This window comes from Salvelinus sp. IW2-2015, linkage group LG20 (assembly GCF_002910315.2).
Source record: "Salvelinus sp. IW2-2015 linkage group LG20, ASM291031v2, whole genome shotgun sequence".
Taxonomy (NCBI): domain Eukaryota; kingdom Metazoa; phylum Chordata; class Actinopteri; order Salmoniformes; family Salmonidae; genus Salvelinus; species Salvelinus sp. IW2-2015.
Genome location: NC_036860.1, coordinates 77,018,386 through 77,042,940, shown reverse-complemented (window position 1 = coordinate 77,042,940; position 24,555 = coordinate 77,018,386). Strand labels below are relative to the sequence as shown.

General features: G+C 42.8%; 2 protein-coding genes and 1 long non-coding RNA gene across 4 annotated transcripts; 1 reads left to right on the top strand and 2 right to left on the bottom strand.

The window, feature by feature from the left end:
- Positions 1-844: 844 nt before the first annotated feature.
- On the bottom strand, positions 845-6,599 carry tsen54 (TSEN54 tRNA splicing endonuclease subunit). 2 transcript variants are annotated; one of them, XR_011481847.1, is made up of 11 exons: positions 6,318-6,599; positions 5,790-5,948; positions 5,494-5,557; positions 5,246-5,329; positions 4,933-5,031; positions 4,796-4,848; positions 4,562-4,663; positions 3,804-4,429; positions 3,547-3,607; positions 2,218-2,331; positions 845-2,038 (listed from the first exon to the last, which is right to left on the bottom strand). XR_011481847.1 is itself a non-coding variant. In XM_070449671.1 (11 exons), exons 1-10 carry the CDS (start codon positions 6,371-6,373, stop codon positions 2,268-2,270), a joined length of 1,368 nt encoding a protein of 455 aa, XP_070305772.1. In that variant the 5' UTR covers positions 6,374-6,599; the 3' UTR covers positions 1,951-2,038; positions 2,230-2,267. The 2 variants fall into 2 exon arrangements, 1 of the variants encoding a protein (XP_070305772.1); XM_070449671.1 differs by having other exon boundaries at positions 1,951-2,038; positions 2,230-2,331.
- Positions 5,907-13,969, top strand: LOC139029515 (uncharacterized). Its single transcript, XR_011481848.1, has 3 exons — positions 5,907-6,041; positions 7,118-7,224; positions 9,373-13,969. It is a non-coding gene; the product is annotated as an uncharacterized lncRNA (long non-coding RNA).
- A 2,742-nt stretch (positions 13,970-16,711) lies between these two features.
- foxj1a (forkhead box J1a) lies at positions 16,712-22,762 on the bottom strand. Its single transcript, XM_024011173.2, has 3 exons — positions 22,485-22,762; positions 21,040-21,685; positions 16,712-19,990 (listed from the first exon to the last, which is right to left on the bottom strand). The coding sequence occupies exons 2-3, from the start codon at positions 21,628-21,630 to the stop codon at positions 19,127-19,129; spliced, it is 1,455 nt and encodes a 484-aa protein (XP_023866941.2). The 5' UTR covers positions 21,631-21,685; positions 22,485-22,762; the 3' UTR covers positions 16,712-19,126.
- Positions 22,763-24,555: the final 1,793 nt, after the last annotated feature.

Here is a 24,555-nt window from a genome sequence, read left to right as displayed (position 1 = left end):
TTTGTTGATTTCACCTCATTTTAGCAATCTGTCATAAAGAGCACATGTTCATCTTCATAAAACATGTTTCCTCCATCTAAAGAAGTAAAATAATGACTAGAGTAAGTGCCTATTAAGGGCTAAATAAGTACAACGGTGGACCGTAACAGGGTTTAATATGTATTTTTAAATCAGCCATAAATCCCTTGTGACGGGAATGGAAGCTTGTTGGGTGAAACAGGGAGTAGCAATTAAATGCAAGCTTCACAAAAACGAAATGTTAAAAAATTGTCTAGCCTGTCTATGGGTAACAGGGTTGACGTGTTATGTTCGACCGCTCAGTTTTCCACCACAAACACCAAAAATGGCAACAACAAAAAAAAGAGTAGAACCAGCTCACCTGCATTTACACTAGATTTGACTATTAGATGTTCAATGTTTCTTTTGAAAAATATTTTAAAAGGAATAGTTTCACCATATTAAAAATGAGAGTTCAGTTCACATAAGGTTAACCTGTTAAGTGAAATAATCATAAATCTTCAGAAATGACTTCGTCTTGGCAACAAAATAACTAGGGCTTTACAATGATGGTGGAAACATGAGAATATTTTGGGATTAGTGGGTTAAAATCTCCTAGAAGTAACACAGGGTTGATAGTGAATTGTGGCACCTTAGCAAGCCTTTCTTCATATTAATTGAATTCTCCATGTGGTCTATATAAGGGCATTTCATTTAATAGAACATGCTGTTAAAATGCAATATTGGTGCCAATTTCTACTTAAAATATAAGGATGCAAAAGGCACTTGGAACGGTCCTTCTATTATGGATTAAATCTCCTCCTAACCTATTGACTTAGAGACAATGTGATCCTGAAGGGTGGAGATCCAGTGTATTTATTGTACTGCACATCACAGATGGACTGCTGGTCAGAGTTTGCTGGTAAACTACAGCTGAGAGGAGCAGGTTGTGGTCAGTAACCTCATCTCAATGTTTTAACACCACTGAGTTTGTGGACTGATATAAGAGAGAAGAGTATGTGCTTTACATCTTCAGATTAGGCCACCCAAAGGAAATGGAAAGAACATGTTATTACACAGGCTTACTAGTCCCACAGATTTCAGACAGAATGTCATAAAAGTAGAATAAAGGTTGTTTTCTTTATGTATGTAATGTTATGTAATGTTATGTGTATGGTAGGCACTGCTTGGGTTTTGGGGGATTGGTTTTGTTAGGAAGGACAATGAGAACAATGCAACAATAACTCAACCACAAAGACATAATGTGAAGATAAACTCTACAGATACAGACCACCATTTACAAGCAATTTGAAACAAAAACAAGAGAACAGGAGTCAGGTAACTTAAACATGTGAGGTTACAAAAACAAAAGGCCAGTCAGTAAAGCTGATTGGATCTAAAATATGGGCAGATAGACAAAAATAAAGGGCTGAGATATACGTATGATCTACACATACTGCATCTATACTAAGTGCATACATAGTGAAGCCACTCGTGATACAGTATATGAATACCAGAAAACCAATGGTGGTGATGAGATAAAGGCAGAAGAAAACCGAGCCAATTCGGTTCAAAATCTTCAGAGGCTTTACAAAACCATGCTTGGTATAAGACATGGTGACATTGTTTGGAGAGGAGACAATGTAGGTTACCTTCAATCAAATGCAGATGATCATATCCCACTAAAAGAAGTCTGCAACACAGGAGGAAGGCATACTACAGCATCAAACAGTGTGAGGACTGCAGTCCATCAATTCACTAAGAGAATTCCGTTTCGTTCATTTCTTTGGCATTAGTTCCAGTTGCAGAGTTTCAGATCCACCACAGGCAGCCCTGGTATGGTGCAGTAGTTAAACCAGGGCTGTGTGACTGTTTACTGTGGTCAGGCCCTCAGAAGGACACGTCTGTGGGTATCTGGAAGTCCTTGAAGGAGTAGAAGGAGATGTCCCCGTGGTCCACCACTGCATAGGTGACCGGGACGTCCCCACTCTGGAAAGCCAGCAATTTCAGTGTCCACAAGTCAGGCACTGGACCATCGAAACTGGGAGAAGACAGCAGACATTATTCAGCGTGCAGTAGCATTTGATATATGCATTTAGGATTACTTTCGATGGCAGAGTGGTTGTGTCATCTCTTTTGAAAATGTTATTCTTTTTTAATGTATATTTTTTAACTGATTATAAAGTATATGCAACACCCCCTGCAGTTTTGGGATGTTACCTGCACACACACATGCGAGAATAGGGTTTTCCAGGAGACTCTTCTTGAATTCAGCGACCGTGTCGGTTCGGGTAAAAGTTGAAACAGATTCTCCACTCCTCTGAATCTTTCAAACTGAGAAGACAAAGCCCAATGTCAAACCAAAGGCAGGACAAGCATAGAAAAGATGTAATGTATCTATGGTAGGCACCTCTACGTCAATGTTTATATCATCCTGGACATGTTAATCATATTTAACAAACCCACAGTATAGGGGCACTCGTCTTATTATTTATACATTTTTCCACTCCATATACAAAAACAACAAACTTACAGATACACACAAACAATGACTACATCTCATCTGCCCAGACCGCATGCTCACACTCCCATCCATAGGCTGTATTATGTTGCCATAGTGCCTGTATTATTGTTGCCATTGTGCCTGTATTATTGTTTGCCATAGTGCCTGTATTTATGTTTGCCATATGCCTGTATTATTGTTCCATATGCCTTATTATTGTCTTGCCATAGTGCCTGTATTATGTTTGCCATAGTGCCTGATTTATTGTTGCCATAGTGCCTGTATTATTGTTTGCCATAGTCCTGTATTATTGTTTGCCATAGTGCCTGTATTATTGTTGCCATAGTGCCGGTATTATTGTTGCCATAGTGCCTGTATTATTGTTGCCATAGTGCCATGTATATTTGCTAGTGGCCTGTAATTATTGTTTCCATGGCCTGTATTATTTGCCATAGTGCCTTGTACTAATGTTGCCACTTGCTGAAATTGTATCAATTTTTTCTCTGTTGCCCATACTATTTAAATATTTACATAATAAATCCTTTGATTTTTTTCCATTGTTGTAAATGATGGCGGATCGATTGATCTTCCCCGTTTTAGTATACGTTCTTTTCAAGATGAGAATGTCCAAACCCATTGGATATCTCACTACACCCCATGTGCCATGTCTTGAAATATGAAGACAGATTAAAAGTACATTTATATTGTAATACTTCTGACAGTTAACTTTCTAGCTCTGCCCACAACTTTACAGCATTCCCAGAAAGCATGGATTATTGAGTCATTATTAGTTTTACACTTAAGACATGACTCTGCCATTGAGCTGTAGAATTTGTGAATTTTGTCTCCTGTATAATAAATCCTATACATTAGTTTATACTGGATTAAGCGTACATTTTCGTTAACTGTAATTTCACTCATCTTAATAGATGTTATGATGAATAAGCAGGGAGATACAATTACCACTAACCAGGGATGGAACACTCAGCTAGCATTTCCTACTAAATTCACTTCAGGGTTCGTGATAAGATACTAAAGAGGAATACCTGGATGCTCCCTCCAGCAGCCGTGTGGATTTGATCACACTGATTTTATCCAGCAGCTCACCTGCATCCAAGAAGGAAAAAACGTCAAAACCATTTAGACATTTAACCATTCAAGATGCTGCTTATGAAAAATGTAATTCAACTTCGGTAAACCACATTGGATAATGAGTTCATGTAACAATGAATCACAGAGAGTAAACAGATATTGGAACTTATATGAACTTGTCATTGACAGCAATGAAGTACAGATTATTTACCAGTTGAAGTGACCTGTGCAGGGTCATGTAGGGGTGTGACCGGCCCCTCCCACAGGTGTGCTGGCCTATCTCTGCGGCTCCGTTGAATCCTTCTCTCCTGTAGCTCCTGGTACTCTGCCCAGTTCCTGCAACGTCGTACCTCTCTGTCCTGGTTYATGTCCCTCCGGTACCGGTCCCTGTCCCGCTCCCTCTCKCACTCACGCRGGGACATCCTCACCTCCCGCAGGTTGAGCCTCTGCAYCCAGGGGYCCACATCGCAGGCCCCCACTGACCCCACAGCCCCGGGRAGCAYGCAGGGGTCTGGGGAGGTCAGGCTGCTGGGGAGCCAGCGTCTGGAGCCCAGGTCTGGGAAGGGGATGGAGCTGAAGTCCCAGCGAGGGGAGCTCTGGGGCTGACCTGGCAGCTCAGAGTCAGGGTCTGGGGAGCCTTCCTTTGACCACCAGCTCCTGCCCTGGCCACCCTCGGTTGAAGTGGTGGGGTCAACGTGTGATGTTGTCTGGATTTCGTCAATGTCTGGGGCTGAAATATCTGGAAGAGAGTCAGGATTCTTGTCCTCTTCCTCTCTGTTGCAGTCTTTCTCCTCCTCCATTCTCTTAGAAGTGGGGCCCTTCTGTGTTCCTGTGTGCCTGGAGCGCATTAGAAGAGCCAGAACGGTAGGGTTTCACATTGAACAGTAATCGCTTTGAGGAGTGTCGGTTGACTGAGTGATTAAACCATGTCTAAATATAAACTGGGTGTGTCTGTGTCTGCTCACTCACCTGGAGGTGGGGCTGTGGCTGCGTTTCCTCTTCGGAAGTCTTCCTGATCTGTCTCGGGACTGGGGCAGGTTCAACTGCCTCTCATACTGCGATGGCACAGAACTACAGGGAACAACACCAATCCTCAGATCATAAATACAMTRGCTTYCATGCAACTAAGGAAAAGGTTKAAGTTAAAGGAAAGGAATGGCCTTAGAATCTAGACTAGTTCATGCCRGTGAGGGAGACAARTACCTGGGATCAAATCTGTTCACCACATAACCAAGTCGCTTCAAATGGCCAAAAACCTTTAGAGGAAATAAAATCATCACGTTAGGTCAAATCATAAGTTTAGACTAGCTGGAATTTTATTATATTGTCTTTTCTCATACCTGGTAATGCTGTATACTCATTGTCTTCGAGTATAGAAATCTCTCATAGCCCGCTTGGATGGACAGTGGCAGGTCTTGGTAGAACACCTGCAGGTTTCCCTATTCATTTTGAGGATCACAAGGGATAACAATTCTAAGATAAAAATGACAAACTCTGTTTGTCTTATTTGGATCCACATGTATCAAACTAATGGAAATGTCTTTATTAGGTGAACAACAATCCGACCAGGGATAATTATAACCTGAATGGTGTGAGCTAATAACAATTCCCCGATTAACATATTTATTGGCAACGCTGAGCCCATGCACTTACACACTCCATTAGATAGAGAGCCTCTTCTGGATGTAGACATTGCTTACCATGGGCAGAAAACCCCATAGTCTGCCAAAACTTCCCCTACAGCAGAACAGAGAAGTAATGTAATGTCAGTTTTCATGTGAAATCTTTAGACATTAGCCTATACTAAATGTTAATGAGAGGTGAGCTCGAATAGACATCAGCAGAGGCAGAGAGCTTGTCATGACAAAGTCCTTCGCTCTCTCTGATGGACCATTACTCACTGCTGGTGACTGCAGCTCCACTATCATGTCACTGGGAATCCACACTGCCTTCACCAGGTTCCCTCTGGGCACAAAAACATACAAGGAGTCAGTCACGCCACCAGCTGTAAAGCAGTAACACCAATGAACTGACATATTTGTTTAGCTGCAAATACATATAGACTAGGTATAATCATCTAACCACATATAGACTAGGTATAATCATCTAACCACACCAACAGTCTAAAGTTGATGACATCTAATTATACTAGTAGCCGTCACTCTAGTCGTCCTTGGTTCCTCCATCTATTACTCACAACCTCTCCACTCGCTCCTCAGATACTAGATTCCAGTGCTCGTCCAAACTCTGCTGAAGCCTATCCCTTTGCTGATCCGCCCCAGTGGGAATGAAATCCTTCTGCCCGCGCACCGGGATCTTGTGGCTGCGCGTGCGGGCTTCGAACAGCTCAGATGGGCTGTCATTGAATCAGAAGCACAACAAGTTGCAAGGACTGACTCTGTTTACAATTGGTGTCAGCACTGGCTACATGTCTTTCGCACTATATATGGTAAGAAATCACCCCCCAAAAATGCATTAAGATATTTGACCGCGCTGATAAAGACAGGACGACCACATTCAGATTGCCTAGCTAGCGTTGTCCGTAACAGTTAACGTTAGCGTCTATGAATGGGTTAGCTAACTAGCTGCTAACACGTTTATAACAGCTCGAATTTCACAACAAAATTGTACGAAATTAAGCTAACTTATTTGACAAAAACTATTATGTAAGAAATGATTCACCGAGTGCCTATTCATAGACACGGCGTTTAAACTGTGCACTTACTTTAGTAATTCATTGCCGAATTCTACTTTAGCTGATGTTTTGTTTTGGTCAGCCATGTTTGATAGGTAGACTACTGTCAAATCGTCCTAGGGTTTCCACTAGACAGCCACAAAGTCAAAATTGTCTGTATCGTAAAAAAAATATTTAAACTAACATAATTTTTTTGGTCTTAATTTAAGGTTAGCGTTAGGCATGGGGTTAGGTTCAAAATCGGATTATAACAAGATAAATTGTAGAAATAGACGGGGGTTAGCCATAATTGTGGCTGTGTTAACTAGTGACGACCGGGTCCTAGTGCACGCAACTGTACTTTTTTGAGAGAAGTTCTCATAAAGTTCACAAGAGGGCAGCAAAGCACAACATTTAAAAAAAATTGTTCAGGAATGCCACAATACACTTATATCACTGATGCTAATGAAGTCTGGGAAATAAGGCTTTTTATCTGCTGTGATGAGGCCACAGGGAAACAGTCTCCCAGACCTGCAGCTTAGTTGATAAACAAAGCATGAGGATAAAAAAACAACATTTGATATCACCTGGCTAAAAATGTCTTGCAATTCTCAAAATAGACAAGTGTTAAACACAATCTTATTGCGCCATAGTACCACTGGAATGTCATTCATATGTGATAACCTTGTTTTTATTAATATTGATAAATGTCTTCTCTGCATTTCTATCATATCATATTTTGATTTTCTCACTTTGTAATATAAATAGTTTACCAATGTTGTGAATGAAAGGGCTCTTGGAAGGGTGCGTGTATTATATGTGCAACCTCCTTACGACTTGCCCTTTGACAGGCCTGGCCACGAGTCATCACACCTGACCTGAGAGGTGAGAGAGGTGCATTTAGATGCATGGACAATGAGAGAATGCAATGCTGAGCAAACGTCCATACTACCAGGAAGTAAGAGACCATGCTCCCCTCCCACCCCTCACCCCACAAGCAGGCCCCCTCCCCTTCCCTGAAAGTCAACAATAAACCACGTTTCCAGTAAGCCGGATAGCTCCCCAAGTCTAGCCCATCTCCATGGTGACCACTACCAGACCTGACAATGCTGTGTCTTCTAGCCTAGCTAGACCACCCATGCGGAAAGACTTCTGATATAACAATATGTATCAGATTATTAAAGCTCCGTAATGCTGCTATCACATCTGTAGTCTGGAGTAAAATAAAAAATCCTCAACAATGAGCTGCATGTATAGATATTTGTGGACATACGCACAGTATTTCAAACATGTAATAAAAGGTTTRAGTCAACKGTGGCATAGCATGTTTTACACCTTGACGTATTCCRGTGCGAGACATGACGTCAACATTCCCYTCTCTGSTGTGAGTGACACAGTACCTTTGTGTGTGAGTCWCCACATGTTATTCATGGGTCCTTAACTCCTGGGTCTGGGGTTGCGCTGTGGCCTTTCAGTTGGCCTGACTCTTTAATCTGCTGTTTAACACACTGAATTGGGCCTTTGCATTCTCAATCGGCCAGAGCAGGGTATTTCTGCTTTGTGTGGATTGTTGACTTGCAAAACACGCCCTAAGGACCCCAGTAACTGTAACACTGAGGGGCTGACTGCCAGAGGTCACACTAAAAGGTCATCCTTATTGCTTGCAAAGTTATAGCGATCAGTGTAGAGAAGTAGAAGTTTAGATTGAAGATTACAATTCTTTAGGATCAGAATCACTTCTATTCACCAAGTCCATTTAAACATACCCGGAATTTGACTTAGTGATGTGGTGCTGCCAGCAATAGACAAATGTGACGACAAAATACAGACAGAGGAATTTACACAAAGTCAGCATCCAGTATTTACTATGGTATGGTACATTGGGCCTTTTACATTTAATTTACTTGAGTTACCAGTCAAATAAAATTGTGGAGATGTAACAAGTAGAATGTAGGAAATAATCCAGCCCCCTGCAATGAAATACTAAACCAAATGTACCAACCCCACTACCGTCCACCAAAACATACGTTCACATTCAAACMAAAGAAAAGTTCAGGATGTCTGTTTATAYGCTACACATATCCAGCAATCAGGATTGTTTGCAAACAGATCTTGAGGGCAGTGGTAAAACTGACTYCCTAGCTCTAAACCATTAGCAAACAAWGGCACACCACAGAGAGGGTCTAACACCTCACATCCTCAGCATCACGCTCAGTCTCATCCAAGTGCTGTGGGTCCTCTGGCACTAATCTGTTAAATCTGTTGTCATTTGTCTTCAGTCTCAGTGCACTTGCATTGGCACCCTCTCAGTGTGACAAGGGGACGACCCATGGCCCTTCCTCCCTGCTCTAGTCCCAAGCTACTTTCACAAGTTATAACATGGTGACTATAGGGATGTAGAGACAAAACAGGTGGCAATTCTCCCTCACACCTCTCACAACAGTCTACAGGGTACCTTGCAACAAGAGAATAGTACCTTCGTCAAATCAAAGTTTATTTGTCACGTGCGCCGAATACAACAGGTGTAGACCTTACAGTGAAATGCTTACTTACAGGCTCTAACCAATAGTGCGGGAAAAAAAGGTGTGTGTGTATGTGTGTGTGTGTGTGTGTGTGTGTGTGTGTGTGTGTGTGTGTGTGTAGGTAAGTAAAGAAATAAATAAAACAACAGTAAAAAGACATTTGAAAATAAGAGTAGCAAGGCTATATACAGACACCGGTTGGTCAGGCTTATTGAGGTAGTATGTACATGTAGGTATGGTTAAAGTGACTATGTGGCCTTGTAAATGAAGTTGTGTCAGGTGATAACATATGAAACATGAATTTAATTATTAGATGCTTTTAACCTGAGTAACAGAAAAGAGTACAAAAACTATGTAAGAGCAACATGCTGTGTAATATGTTGTATTCTGTAACATATAAAAGGTCACAGTGTTCTAGGACCTACTCCCCCAGTGGAACTCCATTGTTCTAGAATGTGCTGGATGAATCCCTGTGTGAGGAGTTTACAAGATTCCTCCATCCATGTCTTGTCTTGTGTTCCACCTCTAGCTCTCGCTTGTTTGCATTCCTCTCAGTTAATAAGTGTTTGTCTGATCCCTGACAGGAGGCTAAAGATCACCCACGCAAACACCCTGGCCCCTCCCATGGCCAAGCTGTAAAGACAGCAGCAAGAGGTGGCTGGCCAGATCTGATCTACCGCAGCCAGTCAGGTGTAGCAACGGCATTCTGACACACACACACGACAACACACACAGTTTGAATGTTTGATCAACTCCTTTACACAGCTGACACATCAAGCTAACCACCATTTGTCAACTGACTAATGACCTTAAAGCCAGCAGTTAAAAGTAAACGTAGGCCTATGTTATGCTTCATTTTGTATCCTCTGACCTGTTTTGAACAGTATACACACATCCTATAATTCTGCACAAAAAAGAATGTGAAATCCTGACAAGCTCTGACCGGTAAGGTAATAAAGCATTCCCATCGTCACACACAAATCAACCTAGTCCCATTAACACCCCACACTGCAAATGAGTGATAGCAGAGATGAGGAGAGAGAGAGAGTGAGGGTGGGAGATAGAGAGGGCGAGGAAGACAGGGGTGAAAGTAAGGCGGTACAGTCCGGTACTGCGTCCCGGCAAAATACATGACCCTATCACAATAATTAAAACAAAATGTCAAGAAAACTGTAAGCTATTACACCATGATTTATCATTAGGCTACCACATGTCAGAGGCATGAAGAATGAGCGAATGGACTTCAAAACGGGTGGTATGGCCTATGCTCAAAAATGCGATGTGGTTTGACAAGAATATTGACATTTTGCCAAGGCAGAGATGAATGGCCGACACTGAAACACGCAAGGACAGCAGTGGATGCATAAATTCTGGCCTAATGACAATCGCCAAAATGTCATTACACTTTGTGGTGTTTTGTGGAACAGATGTCTCTTTCTATTCACAACTGTTTGGAGGCTGGAAATATGTTGCGAGTGGATGAATGTGCGCGGGTAGCCTAGTAAAGGAGCCCTTTGGTGTCATTTCGGTAAGAAATTACATCTACCTTCACCCCTAGACAGAGAGAGGAGAACGGAGAGAGAGGAAAACAGAGAGGTAGAAAGTGAGAGACAGATGGAAGGGAGAGAGAGAGAGAGACAGATGAAAAGGGAGAGGGAGACCCAGACATTCACACTGGGGGCTGTAATGTGTTGTGGGAAATGACCAGGGAGGTCTCTGTTTCACTCCATCCCACGTCTCCTCCGATCAAATCATTTAGTGGATGCACCCGATGCAAACCGCCGTGCTCTTTGCTGGGGGTGAGAGGCAACACCAATGAATGGAGGGACAGAGCCGTGGAGGGGTGCTGAGAGAAAGCTCTGGCTGAGCCAAGCAGTGAGGGGGTCCTACGCTTCGACCAGGCCTGGGGGGCTTTTATGGCTTTTGTCGCCACGGCAGCTCACCTATTGAGGGGAGCCCCTAAGATATGTAAAACAGCAACGTTTCAAAGCCTCATCTCCACTGTGAAAAACAAAGAAATAAAGAAATCAAATTAAAGTCTGGAAAGGAGTGAGTAAGAGTAGAACAAGAGAAAAAGAAAGTATACTCTGTAGTAAAAAGCAAAGGGGGGCAGTAGCCAAGCTGTTTGCTGGAATCCGATGAGTGTTGAGAAATAAATAAATAAAGGAATCAATAAAAAAGGGAGTGAGGTGGAAAGAGCTTACTATGCTCTTGTTTGCCCAGAGTGTTATTTTCTTTTCTCATTGAGTCAGGCCAAGTCCTGCAAGCGGCTTGGTGCCTCTCCCACCCAGCATTGAGAGGCAGGTCTGGGCTTGCCCGGCCAAGGTCGGCCACGGCTGCCAGGAACGCATACGGCTCAGCCTGCCCCCAGCTGCCATGGTCCTTGTTTATGTTTGTTTTTTGTTCCTCTCAGTAAATGTCCCTCCCCTCCACCCCCCAAGGGAGGGACAGTCTGAGGAGCTCTCTCTAGGGTACGGCATGATCAGGTGTCAGTTGACCTGGTCACTTCCTCCAGAGGTATGTGGCCAAGGTGTGCATCGCTGCTGTTGTATTGTCTGTCTCCACAATGGCTTCGCCGTCTCCCTGCGTCACCTGCTCAGGGCTTCAAATGGCCTGGGGAGCCAGCGTCTGGAGCACAGGGTGCTTTAGTTTATCACTGCCGCAAGGCTTGCTGGGAAATCCATAGAGTGCCCACACTCCAGCTTCCACTGCTACAACCAATTCATTAATTCCTCCAACATTACACTGTATATTTTTTGCCACATCGTGTCATATGATCAGATGCATTTCTTTCTTGCTAAGGGGGAACAACGATCATGTGAGACGTTGAACACAGAGGTGTAAACTGAGACTGATTCTGCTTTAAGCGGCTTCAGAGGGACTAGATCTCTGGGACTATTGTTCTCTCTCTGGAGTGACTCACCTTGCTGGCTGTTACCTGGACAGCGTAACATACATGCTAATTAGGAAACACAGGAACCATGGCACATAACACTTATGTCTGAGTAGGGAACACTTCTTGACAGGTGCACATTTATAAAATGATTAGTACAGCTAACCCTAATGCAGAACTTCAATTTCATTTGTTTATTAACATTATTCATTTATACACTTTATAGTAGCCATACAGTATCTAGGAAAACCAAAGTTCCAAATGCTGGGTCTAATATAGTGTATAAGAGGTCATACAAGAAGTTTTATAGTTATTCCAATGTTGAAAATGTGGTGTGTAATGAGGAGCAACTAGGTGCTGCACTTGACACATTTATTAAATTGCTTATTCCAGTTACTAATAAGCATGCACCCGGTTACTAATAAGCATGACTGTAAAAACTGTTAAATCCCTGTGGATTGATGAGGAATTTAAACATTTTATGGTTGAGAGGGTTGAGGCAAAAGGAATGGCAAATAAGTCTGGCTGCACAGCCGATTGGCAAACGTACTGTAAATTGAGAAATCATGTGACCTAAACTGAACCAAAGAAGAAGAAACTGTACTATGAAACAAAGATAAATTATATAAAGAATGATAGTAAAAAGCTTTGGAGCACCTTAAATGACATTTTGGGAAAAAAGGCTAACTCTGCTCCATCATTCATTAAATCKGATGGCTCATTCATCACAAAACCCACTGATATTGCAAACTACCTTAATMATTTTTCATTGGAAAGATTAGCAAACTTAGGCATGACATGGCAACAACAAATTCTGAACCTACACATCCATGCATTACTGACCAAATTATGAAAGACAGGTGTAATTTTGAATTCCGTAAAGTGAGTGTGGAAGAGGTGAAAATAATATTGTTGTCTATCAACAATGACAAGCCACCTGGGTCTGACAACTTGGATGGAAAATTACTGAGGATGATAGCGAACGATATTGCCACACCTATTTGCCATCTCTTCAATCTAAGCCTACAGGAAAGTGTGTGCCCTTAGGCCTGGAGGGAAGCAAAAATCARCAGCCAACCAATCAGCCTGTTACCAACCCTTAGTAAACTTTTGGGGAAAATGGTGTTTGACCAGATACAATGCTATTTCACAGTAAACAAATTAACAACAGATTTTCAGCACACTTATTGAGAAGGGCATTCAACATGTACGGAACTTACACAAATGACTTAGCTAATGTACCATGTTATGTGCGGCTACCATGTTGTGGTCATGTTGTGCTGCTACTATGCTGTGTTGTCATGTGTTGCTGCCTTGCTATGTTGTTGTCTTAGGTCTCTCTAGTAAAAAAAAAGTTGTGGGAGCTGTTTTGTTAGGCTTCAGTGCAGCTTTAGACATTATCAATCATAATATTCTGCTGGAAAAACGTATGTGTTATGGCTTTACATCCCCTACTATATTGTGGATCGAGAGTTACCTGTCTAACAAAACACAGAGGGTGTTCTTTAATGAAAGCCTTTCCAACATATCTAGGTAGAGTCAGGCATTCCCCAGGGCAGCTGTCTAGGCCCCTTTCTTTTTTCAATCTTTACTAATGACCTGCCACTGGCTCTGTGTAAAGCCTGTGTGTCTATGTATGCTGATGACTCAACACTATACACGTAGGCTACCACAGCAAGTGAAATCACTGCAACACTTAACAAAGAGCTGCAGTCAGTTTCAGAATGGGTGTCAAGAAATAAGCTAGTCCTAAATATTTCAAAAATGTTAAGCATTGTATTTGGGACAAATCATTCATTAAACCCTAAATCTCAAACCAAATATTGTAATGAATAATGTGGAAACTGTCGTGGTCAAAACATATTGATGTAACAGTAGCTAAGATGGGGAGAGGTCTGTCCCAGTACTACATAGAGCCATGACTACATGGAACTCTATTCCACATCAAGTAACTCATGCAAGCAGTAAAATCAGATTGAAAAAACAGATAAAAATACACCTTATGGAACAGCGGGGACTGAAGAGACACAGGCACAGACACACGCATACACACCCACATGATAACATACGCACTGTACACACACGTACACATGGATTTTGTGTTGTAGATATGTGGTAGTAGAGTAGTGGCCTGAGGGTACACACTTAATATGTTGTGAAATCTGTTGTGTAATGTAATGTTTTGAAAATTATATATAACTGCCTTCATTTTGCTGGACCCCAGGAAGATAAGCTGCTGCCATGGAAACAGCTAATGAGGATCCATAATAAATACAAATACACTTTGAGCCACCTATTGTTTCCCCCATATTCATTTTAGTACATCCGACTGGTTCCCTCTTCCTAACAGCAAAACGTGGCACCCTTAAACTGACTGTCTCGTTTTAGTAACCTCTTTTAGTAACCTCTATGAAAGATAACTCCCTTAGGAACATCTTCTCTCAGCAATAGGGGAAAAAGTTCAAGTTTACTCCGAAACCCCAGAAATGTCCTTGTCACTGCAATCATTTGCTGTCTCATTCTGTCTTCTTCAACACCTACAAAATATCTTCCCCAGCCTTGTGTTATGAATGCTGGGCCCTCCCACTGTTTCCCTGGGTATTGTTTCCCTGTGGTTACACACTGTGTGTATTGCTCACTAAGCCGCTGATGGATGTCAGATTACCCCTCTGCCTGTGTCTCACTGACAAAGAGACATCGACCCACACTGCTGCAGCAGAYGAYAACACAAACACACACTGTCACACCAAATATACACTCACCACCACACATCCCTRTCACAATGGTCCACAGCGTTCGCCTGACCTCAACATATCAAACACATATGGCATCAGCCTAATATTGACTTTGATTCTATTTGACCTTTGACATATTCCTKTTTTACCAGTATTTWGTATCATTTCACAGCAGTGAACCTGTACTGAAACATGTGTTTCTAGAGGTTGTTTCAGAGCATAGTAAAATCAACACAAAAGCACACCATAAAACTTAAGGGCTTTTCTGATGTGTTTRATGGTGTGTGGTAACCTTGTTGATTTTTCYGGCACCATAGTGAAAATGTGATAAGGCACATTTTTACTTCCGCCTCCACACACCCACTGAACAGAGATGAAAAACAAGCAACATACGGTAKAWAYCAAAGTGGTCTGTAGTGATCCACTTATCTTGTRAGGGCTGTGTATGGCACAGTGCATCTATTTTACCCATATGATTGGCCATTCAGAGCACTATATCTAGGACATTCACTTGACTGAACAACATAAGAGGCTTATTCCAATACATAGTATACCCTGGCAGGGTATWAAAGGGGGAAAACGAACAAGACAGTGCAGTGTTTTAAGGCAGACCCTGTGAATCCACCTCCTCCCCACCCAGAAGGGGGGTGTGAGTAGAGGTTCACTTTAGTAAGGTAAGTGCACTTTTACAAAGACTTACACCGCCACTATAATAAATCTGAGCGGGCTGTCCACCTCCCTCTCTTTCCACGCCATCCGTCCACAACCCTAATCAACCCCTCCCTGGGCCTTGCAGGGACCAGTAACATACACTCTRCCATTCTCCCTCCAGTCTACATAACAATGGCACCAGCAGTTACCCKGGAGACCAGCCTTTCATTGGCCGTGTGATAAAAAAGATGTATTCCCCCTCTCTTCTTAACACTTTTCCCTTTTTCCCTCTTTTCTGGAGCCGATGGATAAGCTGAACTCACGAGTAGAGCTGCCCAAGCCATCAGCGGCTCGRTCCCTCCTTTGCAGTACACAGCCTGGTTGAATACCAATGGAGTTGTGGGGGCAACGGGGAGAAATACATTGTGAAGGCAACGCCCTGGTGCCCTCGTTCTAGTGGCTGATATGTTCTTCAGTTTGTGYCCTCCTGGGTCAGGTCCTCTTGTTAAACTAGCTGGATGTTTCTTTTTWATTTCAAAAAAAGATCTTCTCCTTTCCTACTTGTTTTTCACTACATTTTTTGCTTATCACATAAAACAAATGGAAGCTTTGCACATGTATCTCTTTACATCTCTAAGATACGTCTGACTTTGCTGTCCCTTGACAGAATAATGTATTACTGGGTATTCACATTTTCCTGTTGTTGCCTTTTTGCACTTTCAGTTTGGAGCGTTCCTGGGTTGGGACAAGCGAGCAAGTGGCGGGGAGGGTTAGCGTTTCACCAGGGAGCTCTCCTTACCTGCAGCCATCAGCAGMGTTGGGGAAGAATGGCTGCATCATGTTACCAACAGCCTCTCATCTAACCAGCCTGCCACATTATAATTATGAACCCTACACTCCACCTGGACAGACAACTGTACCATGTAATAACTGCTGTCCAGGGGYCCTCTGTGGAGCTGGGCTGGGGGAGAAGGCTCAGACTGTCAGCTCTCCTTTCCCAAGCAGAGAGCWCCACYGATGGAGATGGAGAACCGTACCCTTCCKGTGGAGGGTTGGGTGTCCAGTCCACCATACAGAGGTATAGGATTTCTCACCTGTGTGCTCCAACTTTTTCCTGATTACCTCATGAGGCATTRGTGTGGTAAAGARAGTCCCAGTCTTTGACACCATGACACGCTAGCTATACACCGGGCTTCATTTGAAAACGCCACAGGGAAATATTCATATAGTTCCCTGAACGTGTTACTTAGCTAATCCTCGGAAGTAGAGAGAGACGGTGTMGTCCAGAACAGACAGGATAGTGATATATGGAGGCGTGGGACACTTGTTCCTGTTAGACCCCACACTGACCCAGTGAGAGGAGCACAGAGCAGAGCCCTGGGGGGGGGGACAAGTGTCTGACTGAGCATAGACAAAAGCCAGAGAAAGACCCCAATCCAATGCCTGAGCACAGTCACCCCAGAAAAGTGATGAGCAGGAAAAGGCAAACGTTAATCACAACGACACACACACAGAAGACACACTAATTGAGGTGGAATCAGGAATGTACAGAGAGAAAATAGAGACAGAGAGAAAAAGACGGAAAGACAGATAGAAATCTTCAAAAGCACCGCACCCAGATGTACAAAAACTAATGTAAACTCATTCAAGTTTGAAGGTTTTTTTTATTGTCAAGGAAAAACAGAAAAATAAACAGAGTATGAATGCACACATGAATGCATATCTCTATATAAAAAAAATCTTGAGGTATGATGCCAATAGGGTCAACTTGGATGACAAGTGTTTTGGAAGAGCTAATACATAACTGACAAAATATCGTAGTAGTTAATTCACTTTTAAAGGAGGAGTTTCCTTCCATCAGAATGTATCCATACCGTACCACACAATAAACCATGAACTGGGTCTGACTAAGTAAACTGCATTACTACCCTTCAATGTAATGTAAAATAGACCAAGTATCACTCACTGTACATTGATTGCACTTTCACACTTCATGGTGGATTTACAACACTAATAAACCAGGAGTAGTTATTCTACAAGATAACGACTATTAGCACATTTTAATATACATGTTAAAGGTCGACTTTGGGCAAAAACACAAAAATAGCGGCTTTAAACTGTATAACTGATCAATGCACCATCATACTAGGTCATTTAATGCTTAAAAACACAACCATAATTTATGAATAAGATATTTGGCTACCGAAGGGCCATTTCTTACCGACCTCTACAGCTTCTTTCCAAACACAAATCCTGTGAAATTACGTCAACACACTGGAAGAGTCACTGGCTAGCTAAAGTGGCTATCTTAGCTAACAAACTATCTACGTCGGTCGCAGCATGCCTTACCAGAATGACACTTCGACGAACCACCAAAGGTGCACCCCGTTTCTGATCGAAAATGTACAGTTTTTTGTGCCATAAGTCGACCTTTAAGACTCACTCATGTCTTGAAACCGTGTGATTTGGTTTAGTAAGACCAGAGGAAAGACAAAGCAATTTCCTGGTAAAGGTAGACTTGAAACAAAACAAGAGAGTATCTCATAACTCAACATTTGTTCATGTAATTCCTGCTTGTTTATGTCATCATTTTTGCATTGTGTCCTTCTGTTGACCAATAGGCCTCCATCAGCTTTCCTTGGTGAAAACCCAACCTCTAACACTGCCGGTCTTCTGGTCCCAAGTGTTGTTCTTTGCACATCTAACCTGAAGGTCGGGTATTCATTGACAAGCCACTGAAACCTTTGCAAAGGAGAAGCTTGCCTTGAGCTATTCTGCATTGGAATTAACTTGTCTTTACGACATCCAGAGCTGTCCTCTACTGCTCTCTGTTACTGGTTAACTCACTGAAATTTGTTGAATTAATGATTATTAAATATAAATTTACACTCTCTGCTGATAATATGACAATCCTAAGCTTGCTAAAAACAACCTGTTTTAAATTGTTCTGCATACATTTAGTTAAAGTGAAAAGCTCATTATTCAAAGAATGCATTCAGAAAGTAGTCATTATAGAAAACCCCACACATAAAACTATTTTAAGTCTAAAAACTCTTCTAATTAGTAGTAATTTGGCAAATATCTCTTCATTGATCATCATAGTATTCCTTTCACTTCAGTTACAGATATTGTATATTYATATTAAATAGACACTAGTTTCAGAATTTCATCCAAATGCATCCACAGATCGTTAAAAGTCAGATCATTCAGCATTTCAGTYGAAAATTCAGTACAGGACCGAAATTCCTGAAGTCTGATGCATACATTCCATAACCTTCTCTGGGAWTTTAGTATGCATCAGCATTGTGATCATTTTAATTCCMAAACAATAATAAGAGATCTTCACAACAAATAATAGTATTCCCTGTGAGGTGGATTCATCTAAACCTTTATGAAATATTCAGCATGCTAAACCACCTATTCTTAAGCAGCTAAAACGTTGCATCACTGTCAGGTACAACACCTCATCTCATCATTAGCTATTGGCCTTGCATCTCGAAACTGTCCATAACTTTCAAAGAGTACAGTCACTGTAATGTCTTACTTTGTAATTTCATCTAATGCAAAATAAATGTACATTTCTAAAATGTCGATTCCAATGTTCTGTTGCTCGCCTTGTGCCTGGATGACAATTCCTCTATCCATGTCAACCTGCAATCCATTCAATACCACATATATATTCAGAATGTAAACAAAGACATATTGGTGGTTTTCCTGTCCTCAGACAGGAATATTTTGTTTCTCTTTGTGAGCGAAGTCTTATTGATAATGTCTATTATCCAATGTCATGGTCCCAACAGTAGGTTTGATATAGATTTTGTCCAGTAATCGTTTGGAATACTGCAGTTCATTGTGGCATTTTTGCTCTGTAGGCATTAATGATGTCATCCATTATTGTACCAATTTCAAAAAACATAATCTAGAAATCTTAAAAACATGTATGTGTAAAAGGTCCATTTAGTTCATGRGGTGCCTCTCTTTTTAAACAATAATCTAGTAGTGTCATCATCACAGTATAGTCAAAGAGTCTTGGAGGCCAAAGAATTGGAGAACATGTCTTTAGAGAAGATACTCTATCTTACTGCTGAGGTCCCCTCCGAGGGAATCTCCCAGGTCAAAGAGCTGCTCCAGGTTGACTGTGGAGCTGCACAGGAAGTTGGTAGYTCCCTGCTCCTCTTCCTCTGGCCAGGGGCTCTGCAGGAATGCTGTGGCCAGGAACGTCTCCTCAAAGTCTGCTCCGCTGCTCCTCTGGGTCCCCGCCAGCACGTGGCTGCTGTCTGCTGTCCCTGCGGGGGCCTCCAGGGGGCAGATGTGGGTGCCCCGCACCATCAGGTCCTCCTCCTGMGGGATGGGGCTCAGTGGACCCCCTCCGTCCAGACTCAGCTCCCCGCTCAGCGCAGAATCCAGGAGGGCGTCCCAGTCAAAGTTCCCCTTCAGGGAGCCCAGTTCCCTATACTCCTCCACAGACAGTAAAGGAGAGCTGGAGCGCCGGGGGACTTTGACCACGGCAGTCCTGGAGCCCAGTGGGTGTTTCCTCTTGTGTCCAGGGCCTCCCTTTCTCATGGGCCATGCCCCCAGCATGGTGCCTTCGGCCAGACAGGGGTCCCAGTTCTGGTCGGCTCCAGTGGCCTCTTCAAACTCTCTGAGGAGCTGCTGAGCCTCTGGATTGACACATAGCCCACTCTGGCTGCCTGTGGGGTTYCAYAGGCCCCTGGGCAGMGGCTGGGGGTTGGCCCTAAGCCTGTTCTGCAGGGCAGGATTGATCTGGACAGGGGGCATCCGCCTCTTCTTGTAGGCCCCGTTGAGGAGGCGCTCTGCGTACTGGGGATCGATCTTCCAGAAGCCCCCCTTCCCTGGCTCGTCCTTCTGCCGCGGAACCTTGATGAAACACTTGTTCAGAGACAGGTTGTGCCGGATGGAGTTCTGAAATAGCGCATGAGGGGGACAAGATTGACATGGCAGTACACATTCAGTCCTGCTCCATCAAATATATTAGCTTGTGTACCCTTGCATTCAGTCTTACCAGGAGCTCAACACTGCCCCCCCCACCCGCCTCCCCCAGCTAGTCTAAATAGACGAGTGACCTGCTGACCTTTGTTAAATATTATCTGCCCCATGCACTGGCTTACAATAACAGAATGCTCAGGAAATTAGTATAACTTCTGGAACCGGGGAGTACGGCTAACGACTTAATTAATCATTTATCCAGAAAATGCTACTTTTTCCAGAGAATTTCTTCCCTTTGATGGGGAATCTGCACTTTTGATGCCATACTGCCCCTTCCCATACTCCCCCATTGCCTCTCGTTGCTCAAGCAGAAAACCTGGGTGCTATTTCTGAAAAATAATGTAATGGTTTAAAAACACACACAACACTAAAATGTGTGTTGTGGGGGGATGAGATCTTCTGAAGCAAGATGCCTACTCCAAGTAAGGGGAAGTCCAAGGCAGTATTTGCTACATCTTTGTATTACGGGAGTATTTGCTGCCATCTTTGTACCATGAGAGCCCTTAATTCCCATAAACCATAGCTGCTAATGCTTGTTCAGAGTGTGGCAGACGGCCCAGAGCCTCAATATACAGACTTTGGAAAGAACTGTGCTTTACTCGTTTCTGATAAAGAAAAACTCTGTGCCCAGCTGCATCTTGGCCCACTCCAAAAACACAGAGCCCTCTGGGGCAGATGCTGAAGAGGACTCTCTCTCTTCTCTCACTATCTGGCTGCTCGAGACATAGTCAAGTTACGAACGTGACTGAGAGCCTCTCACAGGACCTAGTCTAAAGCTCCTATTAGAGCCATTTCACATTTTCAAGTGTGTGTGTGTGTGTGTGTGTGTGTGGTGTGTGTGTGTGTGTGTGTGTGTGTGTGTGTGTGTGTGTGTGTGTGTGTGTGTGTGTGTTGGTGTGATGTGTGTGTGTGTGTGTGTGTGTGTGTGTGTGTGTGTGTGTGTGTGTGACTTTAGCAACATTTACCTGCCAGGTGGGGTCAGCATGGCGGAAGTAGCAGAAGTTGTCAGTGATCCACTTGTAGATGCAGGAGAGGGTGATCTTGGTCTTCTTGCTGGCCTGCATGGCCATACAGATGAGTGTGGCGTAGGAGTAAGGGGGTTTGATATGAGGGTTTGTCTTGTAGTCCACCTCATCGGGGCAGTGACCATGGGCCACCAGYCTAGGGAGGGCTGACAGGGACTGCATCCTACAATAGGCTGCTGCTGTGGGCTTGCCTGGGGTGAGGGGCATSCCTATGGATGCAGGGTCACCAGCCAGAGGGGAAGCGGGAGCCTCGGAGCCCAGCTGCTGATGGCCGAAGAAGTGAGGCTGGTGGTGAGTGGAGAGAGGAGCCTGTTGAGGCCCATTGGCATTGAGAATAGAGAACTCCTGCAGCCACTGCAGGCTGGTCAGGCTGTCATCCAGGTTGTCAGAGCCCCCAGTGCTGCTGGAGCCTGCTGAYGCTGAGCTGTCGTCCAGGTCCAGCTCCTCAGAWTGAGCAGCGGCAGTCACCACTTCCTCCTCCAGCCCCACCGAGCCCTCGGGCCAGGGGTCTGCACAGCTTAGAGACAGCATGGTCCTCCCTCCGCTCRGATGGCTAAAGCTCCCCCCTATACCACCAGACAACAGKCTGACAAGGAGAAAATATACACCCGACATGAACAAAGCTGAAAAGGACAATGATAGCCCTATTTGAAAACAGAGCCCTTTGAGSCATGTCAGGGTGTAAATTGAAATAGTTTCTCTCTGTGGTAATGGCACGTTCTATTCAGTGACTTGTAGGGAAACAAATTGTAYGAACAATAGCTGCATGTAGTTGAGATCTTTCAAATGTTGATATTTGATTAGAAACTGCTTAACAAAAGGAGTGCATGGGTTTGTAATCCCAGAATAAATACTGTTATTAATGAAATTATGTGCGAAAGACCTGCTATGTTTATTCTTACACGTTCCGATGTTGACTATCTGGAGGTCATAGAACTTTTGTGAAAAGTGATAGGAGTGCAGTCTAGCCTACCTATCTACACATAATAGCMTATAGCCATAAAACGGGACTCTCCACAAAAAGGCTGAGACAAAGTCACTGTTATAAACTCATATATGTCGAGTGAATTRATGATAAACGACTCAAAACGTGATCAAATAGAGTAGGCTATTGACTCTAGACAAATTAATGAATTGTGCCAAATCAGATAACATTTGAGATGATTTAATTTAAGTGTTTCAATTATTGGAAAAAATATGAAGATGCTTATAGCTAGCTAGTAATTTAACTTTACAACAAAACCTTACAATAGTTACAATTAACGACTTTGTATTTTTATGGCAAGATATCAATAYTAATTTGCTACAATTTAATGATAACCTACTTCATTCTAATATGTTTTAATTTTTAAAATTAAAATAATGTAAAAACATGACAAACTTACCTTGATCTGATATAATGCTGAGAAAATACCTTACAATCCAAATGGCCAATTGATAAATTATTAATCTCACTTTAGCCTTGAGGATTTGCACCTGTTGAAAATGTATGAAAAAATACCTCGAGATGTCTTTGGCGCTCTGATGCGCGCTTGTTCAATTCAACGTCTCAAAAGCAGGTCTTTATAACGGTGTCAGCGGTTAAGGATCTCTCCGGAGGCAGTTTAATACCTGGTGCAGGAGGTTTGTCCGGCAACCATAGAAACGGTACACCCCTTGTAAACAGCTTCCCGTTCTTCTATTGGCTTGGTTGTTGCTATAGTGCTTCATTTTTAATCAGTCTCACTCAGGTTTGTTCGTCACGCAAGTAAATCCAGTCTAGTGTCCCAAAAGGGAGTTGGAAGGACTGATAGGATTTTAGTATTTTATTTATTTTTTACAAATCAGCGTGATCTTTATCCCATCAGATGAGTTTAAATGGAAAATGGAAATGTACTAAATGTGTTGAATGGAACGGTTTTGACATGCAGCATAAATAGACATTATCTAAATGTTCAAGCAGATTAAGTTGGTATAATAATACAATATATATTTATATTCATTTGAGTAGGGTATTTAACCCAATACCTTGCAGACAATGCGGCTTTGCGACAACTTTTGGAAGTGAACTCTGGAAATAAAAAAAATTGGGTTTTTTTGTCCCCAAAAATTGTACATGAATTGTTTATCCTAAACTTTGCAGAGAACGGCAATAAGGAGCAGAGAGTAAACTCTGAGTGTCATTGGCATTGAAGATAAGACATTTTGGAGTGTTTACCCCAGTTCTGAGTGACAGTTGTCAAAAAAAATTATAAACAAAAAAGCAGACATCCAGCTCTGGAGTGGGGACAGAACTCAAGAGATGAGGAAGCCTTTTTATTGCTGTACAGTTGCTTTTGTCAAGAGTCTCAGGAAACCACTCAGCCACACTAATAGAGCGTCCAAGGGGCCAAACCTTTTTGTTTCTCTTTTTTTCCTTTTCTGTCTTATTAACAAAAGTACATTCCTTCACAGACACACGCCCTCCTGGATGTCCAAAGGGTACATCCAAGTTCCAAGACCCTATCGCAGGGGCGCTAATTCATTCAATCACAACCAGTTACGATTGTATAATCCTCCATCGCATAACTTGTTGTCGTCATATGATAAAAATGACTACAAAAATGAATCAATCACAGATTACAACTTTTACCATACATGTAGCCTACACCAAGGGCAAAACTCTCGTGCACCTAGCACTCTACCAAGTTTGGCGAGGGCAGACAAGGAAAAAACAACAGACCAATCAGCGAGATCACTCCAGTCTGACAAAGAGAGTGAGAGAGTGAGAGCGAGAGAGAGAGAGTGATGGAAGATAGGATCAGGGCCAGTTCCCTGAGTACTTTCCGCTTAGTACCAGTCGGCCCTTTTTGCCACTCAACCGCGAAATCCACAGCCCATTGTTGGGCCCTGTAGGGCTGGTGTTCTGACCGGACCTGATTGTTCATGTCAGACTCTGAACCAGCCCCCGGCCTTCCTCCTCTGCCCACCTTGAGGAGAAGTCAGAGGTCAGAAAAGCGAGCAGCCAATCACAGTAATGCTGACAGGGAGATGAGTTGAGGGCTGTCTGGGAAATAGGGAAGGGACAGAGATTAGACACCAATGACCTTGGCAGAGTCACAGCTGGACAAAGCTGGGGAATACCCAACAAACCTCAGCACAACTACAGTCTTTATTGCTATCATCAATCATCAACTCAAACAAGATAAACTGTAACAAAAAGTGAATTATTGGGAAACTAAACCTGATGCATATGAGTTTAGTAAACAGCCACCTAAGGACACCTAAGGACACAAAATAAATATGCATAGGCCAGAGAATTTTTGAATTCATACAGGTTTTAGACATTTTCATTACACAAACATGATCAACATCTGAGATATTGAATGTTAAATCCCCCTGTATAAGAATTACTTGCATAACATCACAAAATAAACTTCTCTCCTCGTTCTTTACTCAGGCAATCGTTAGGGTTTGTGACAATGCGTTTCCATTGAC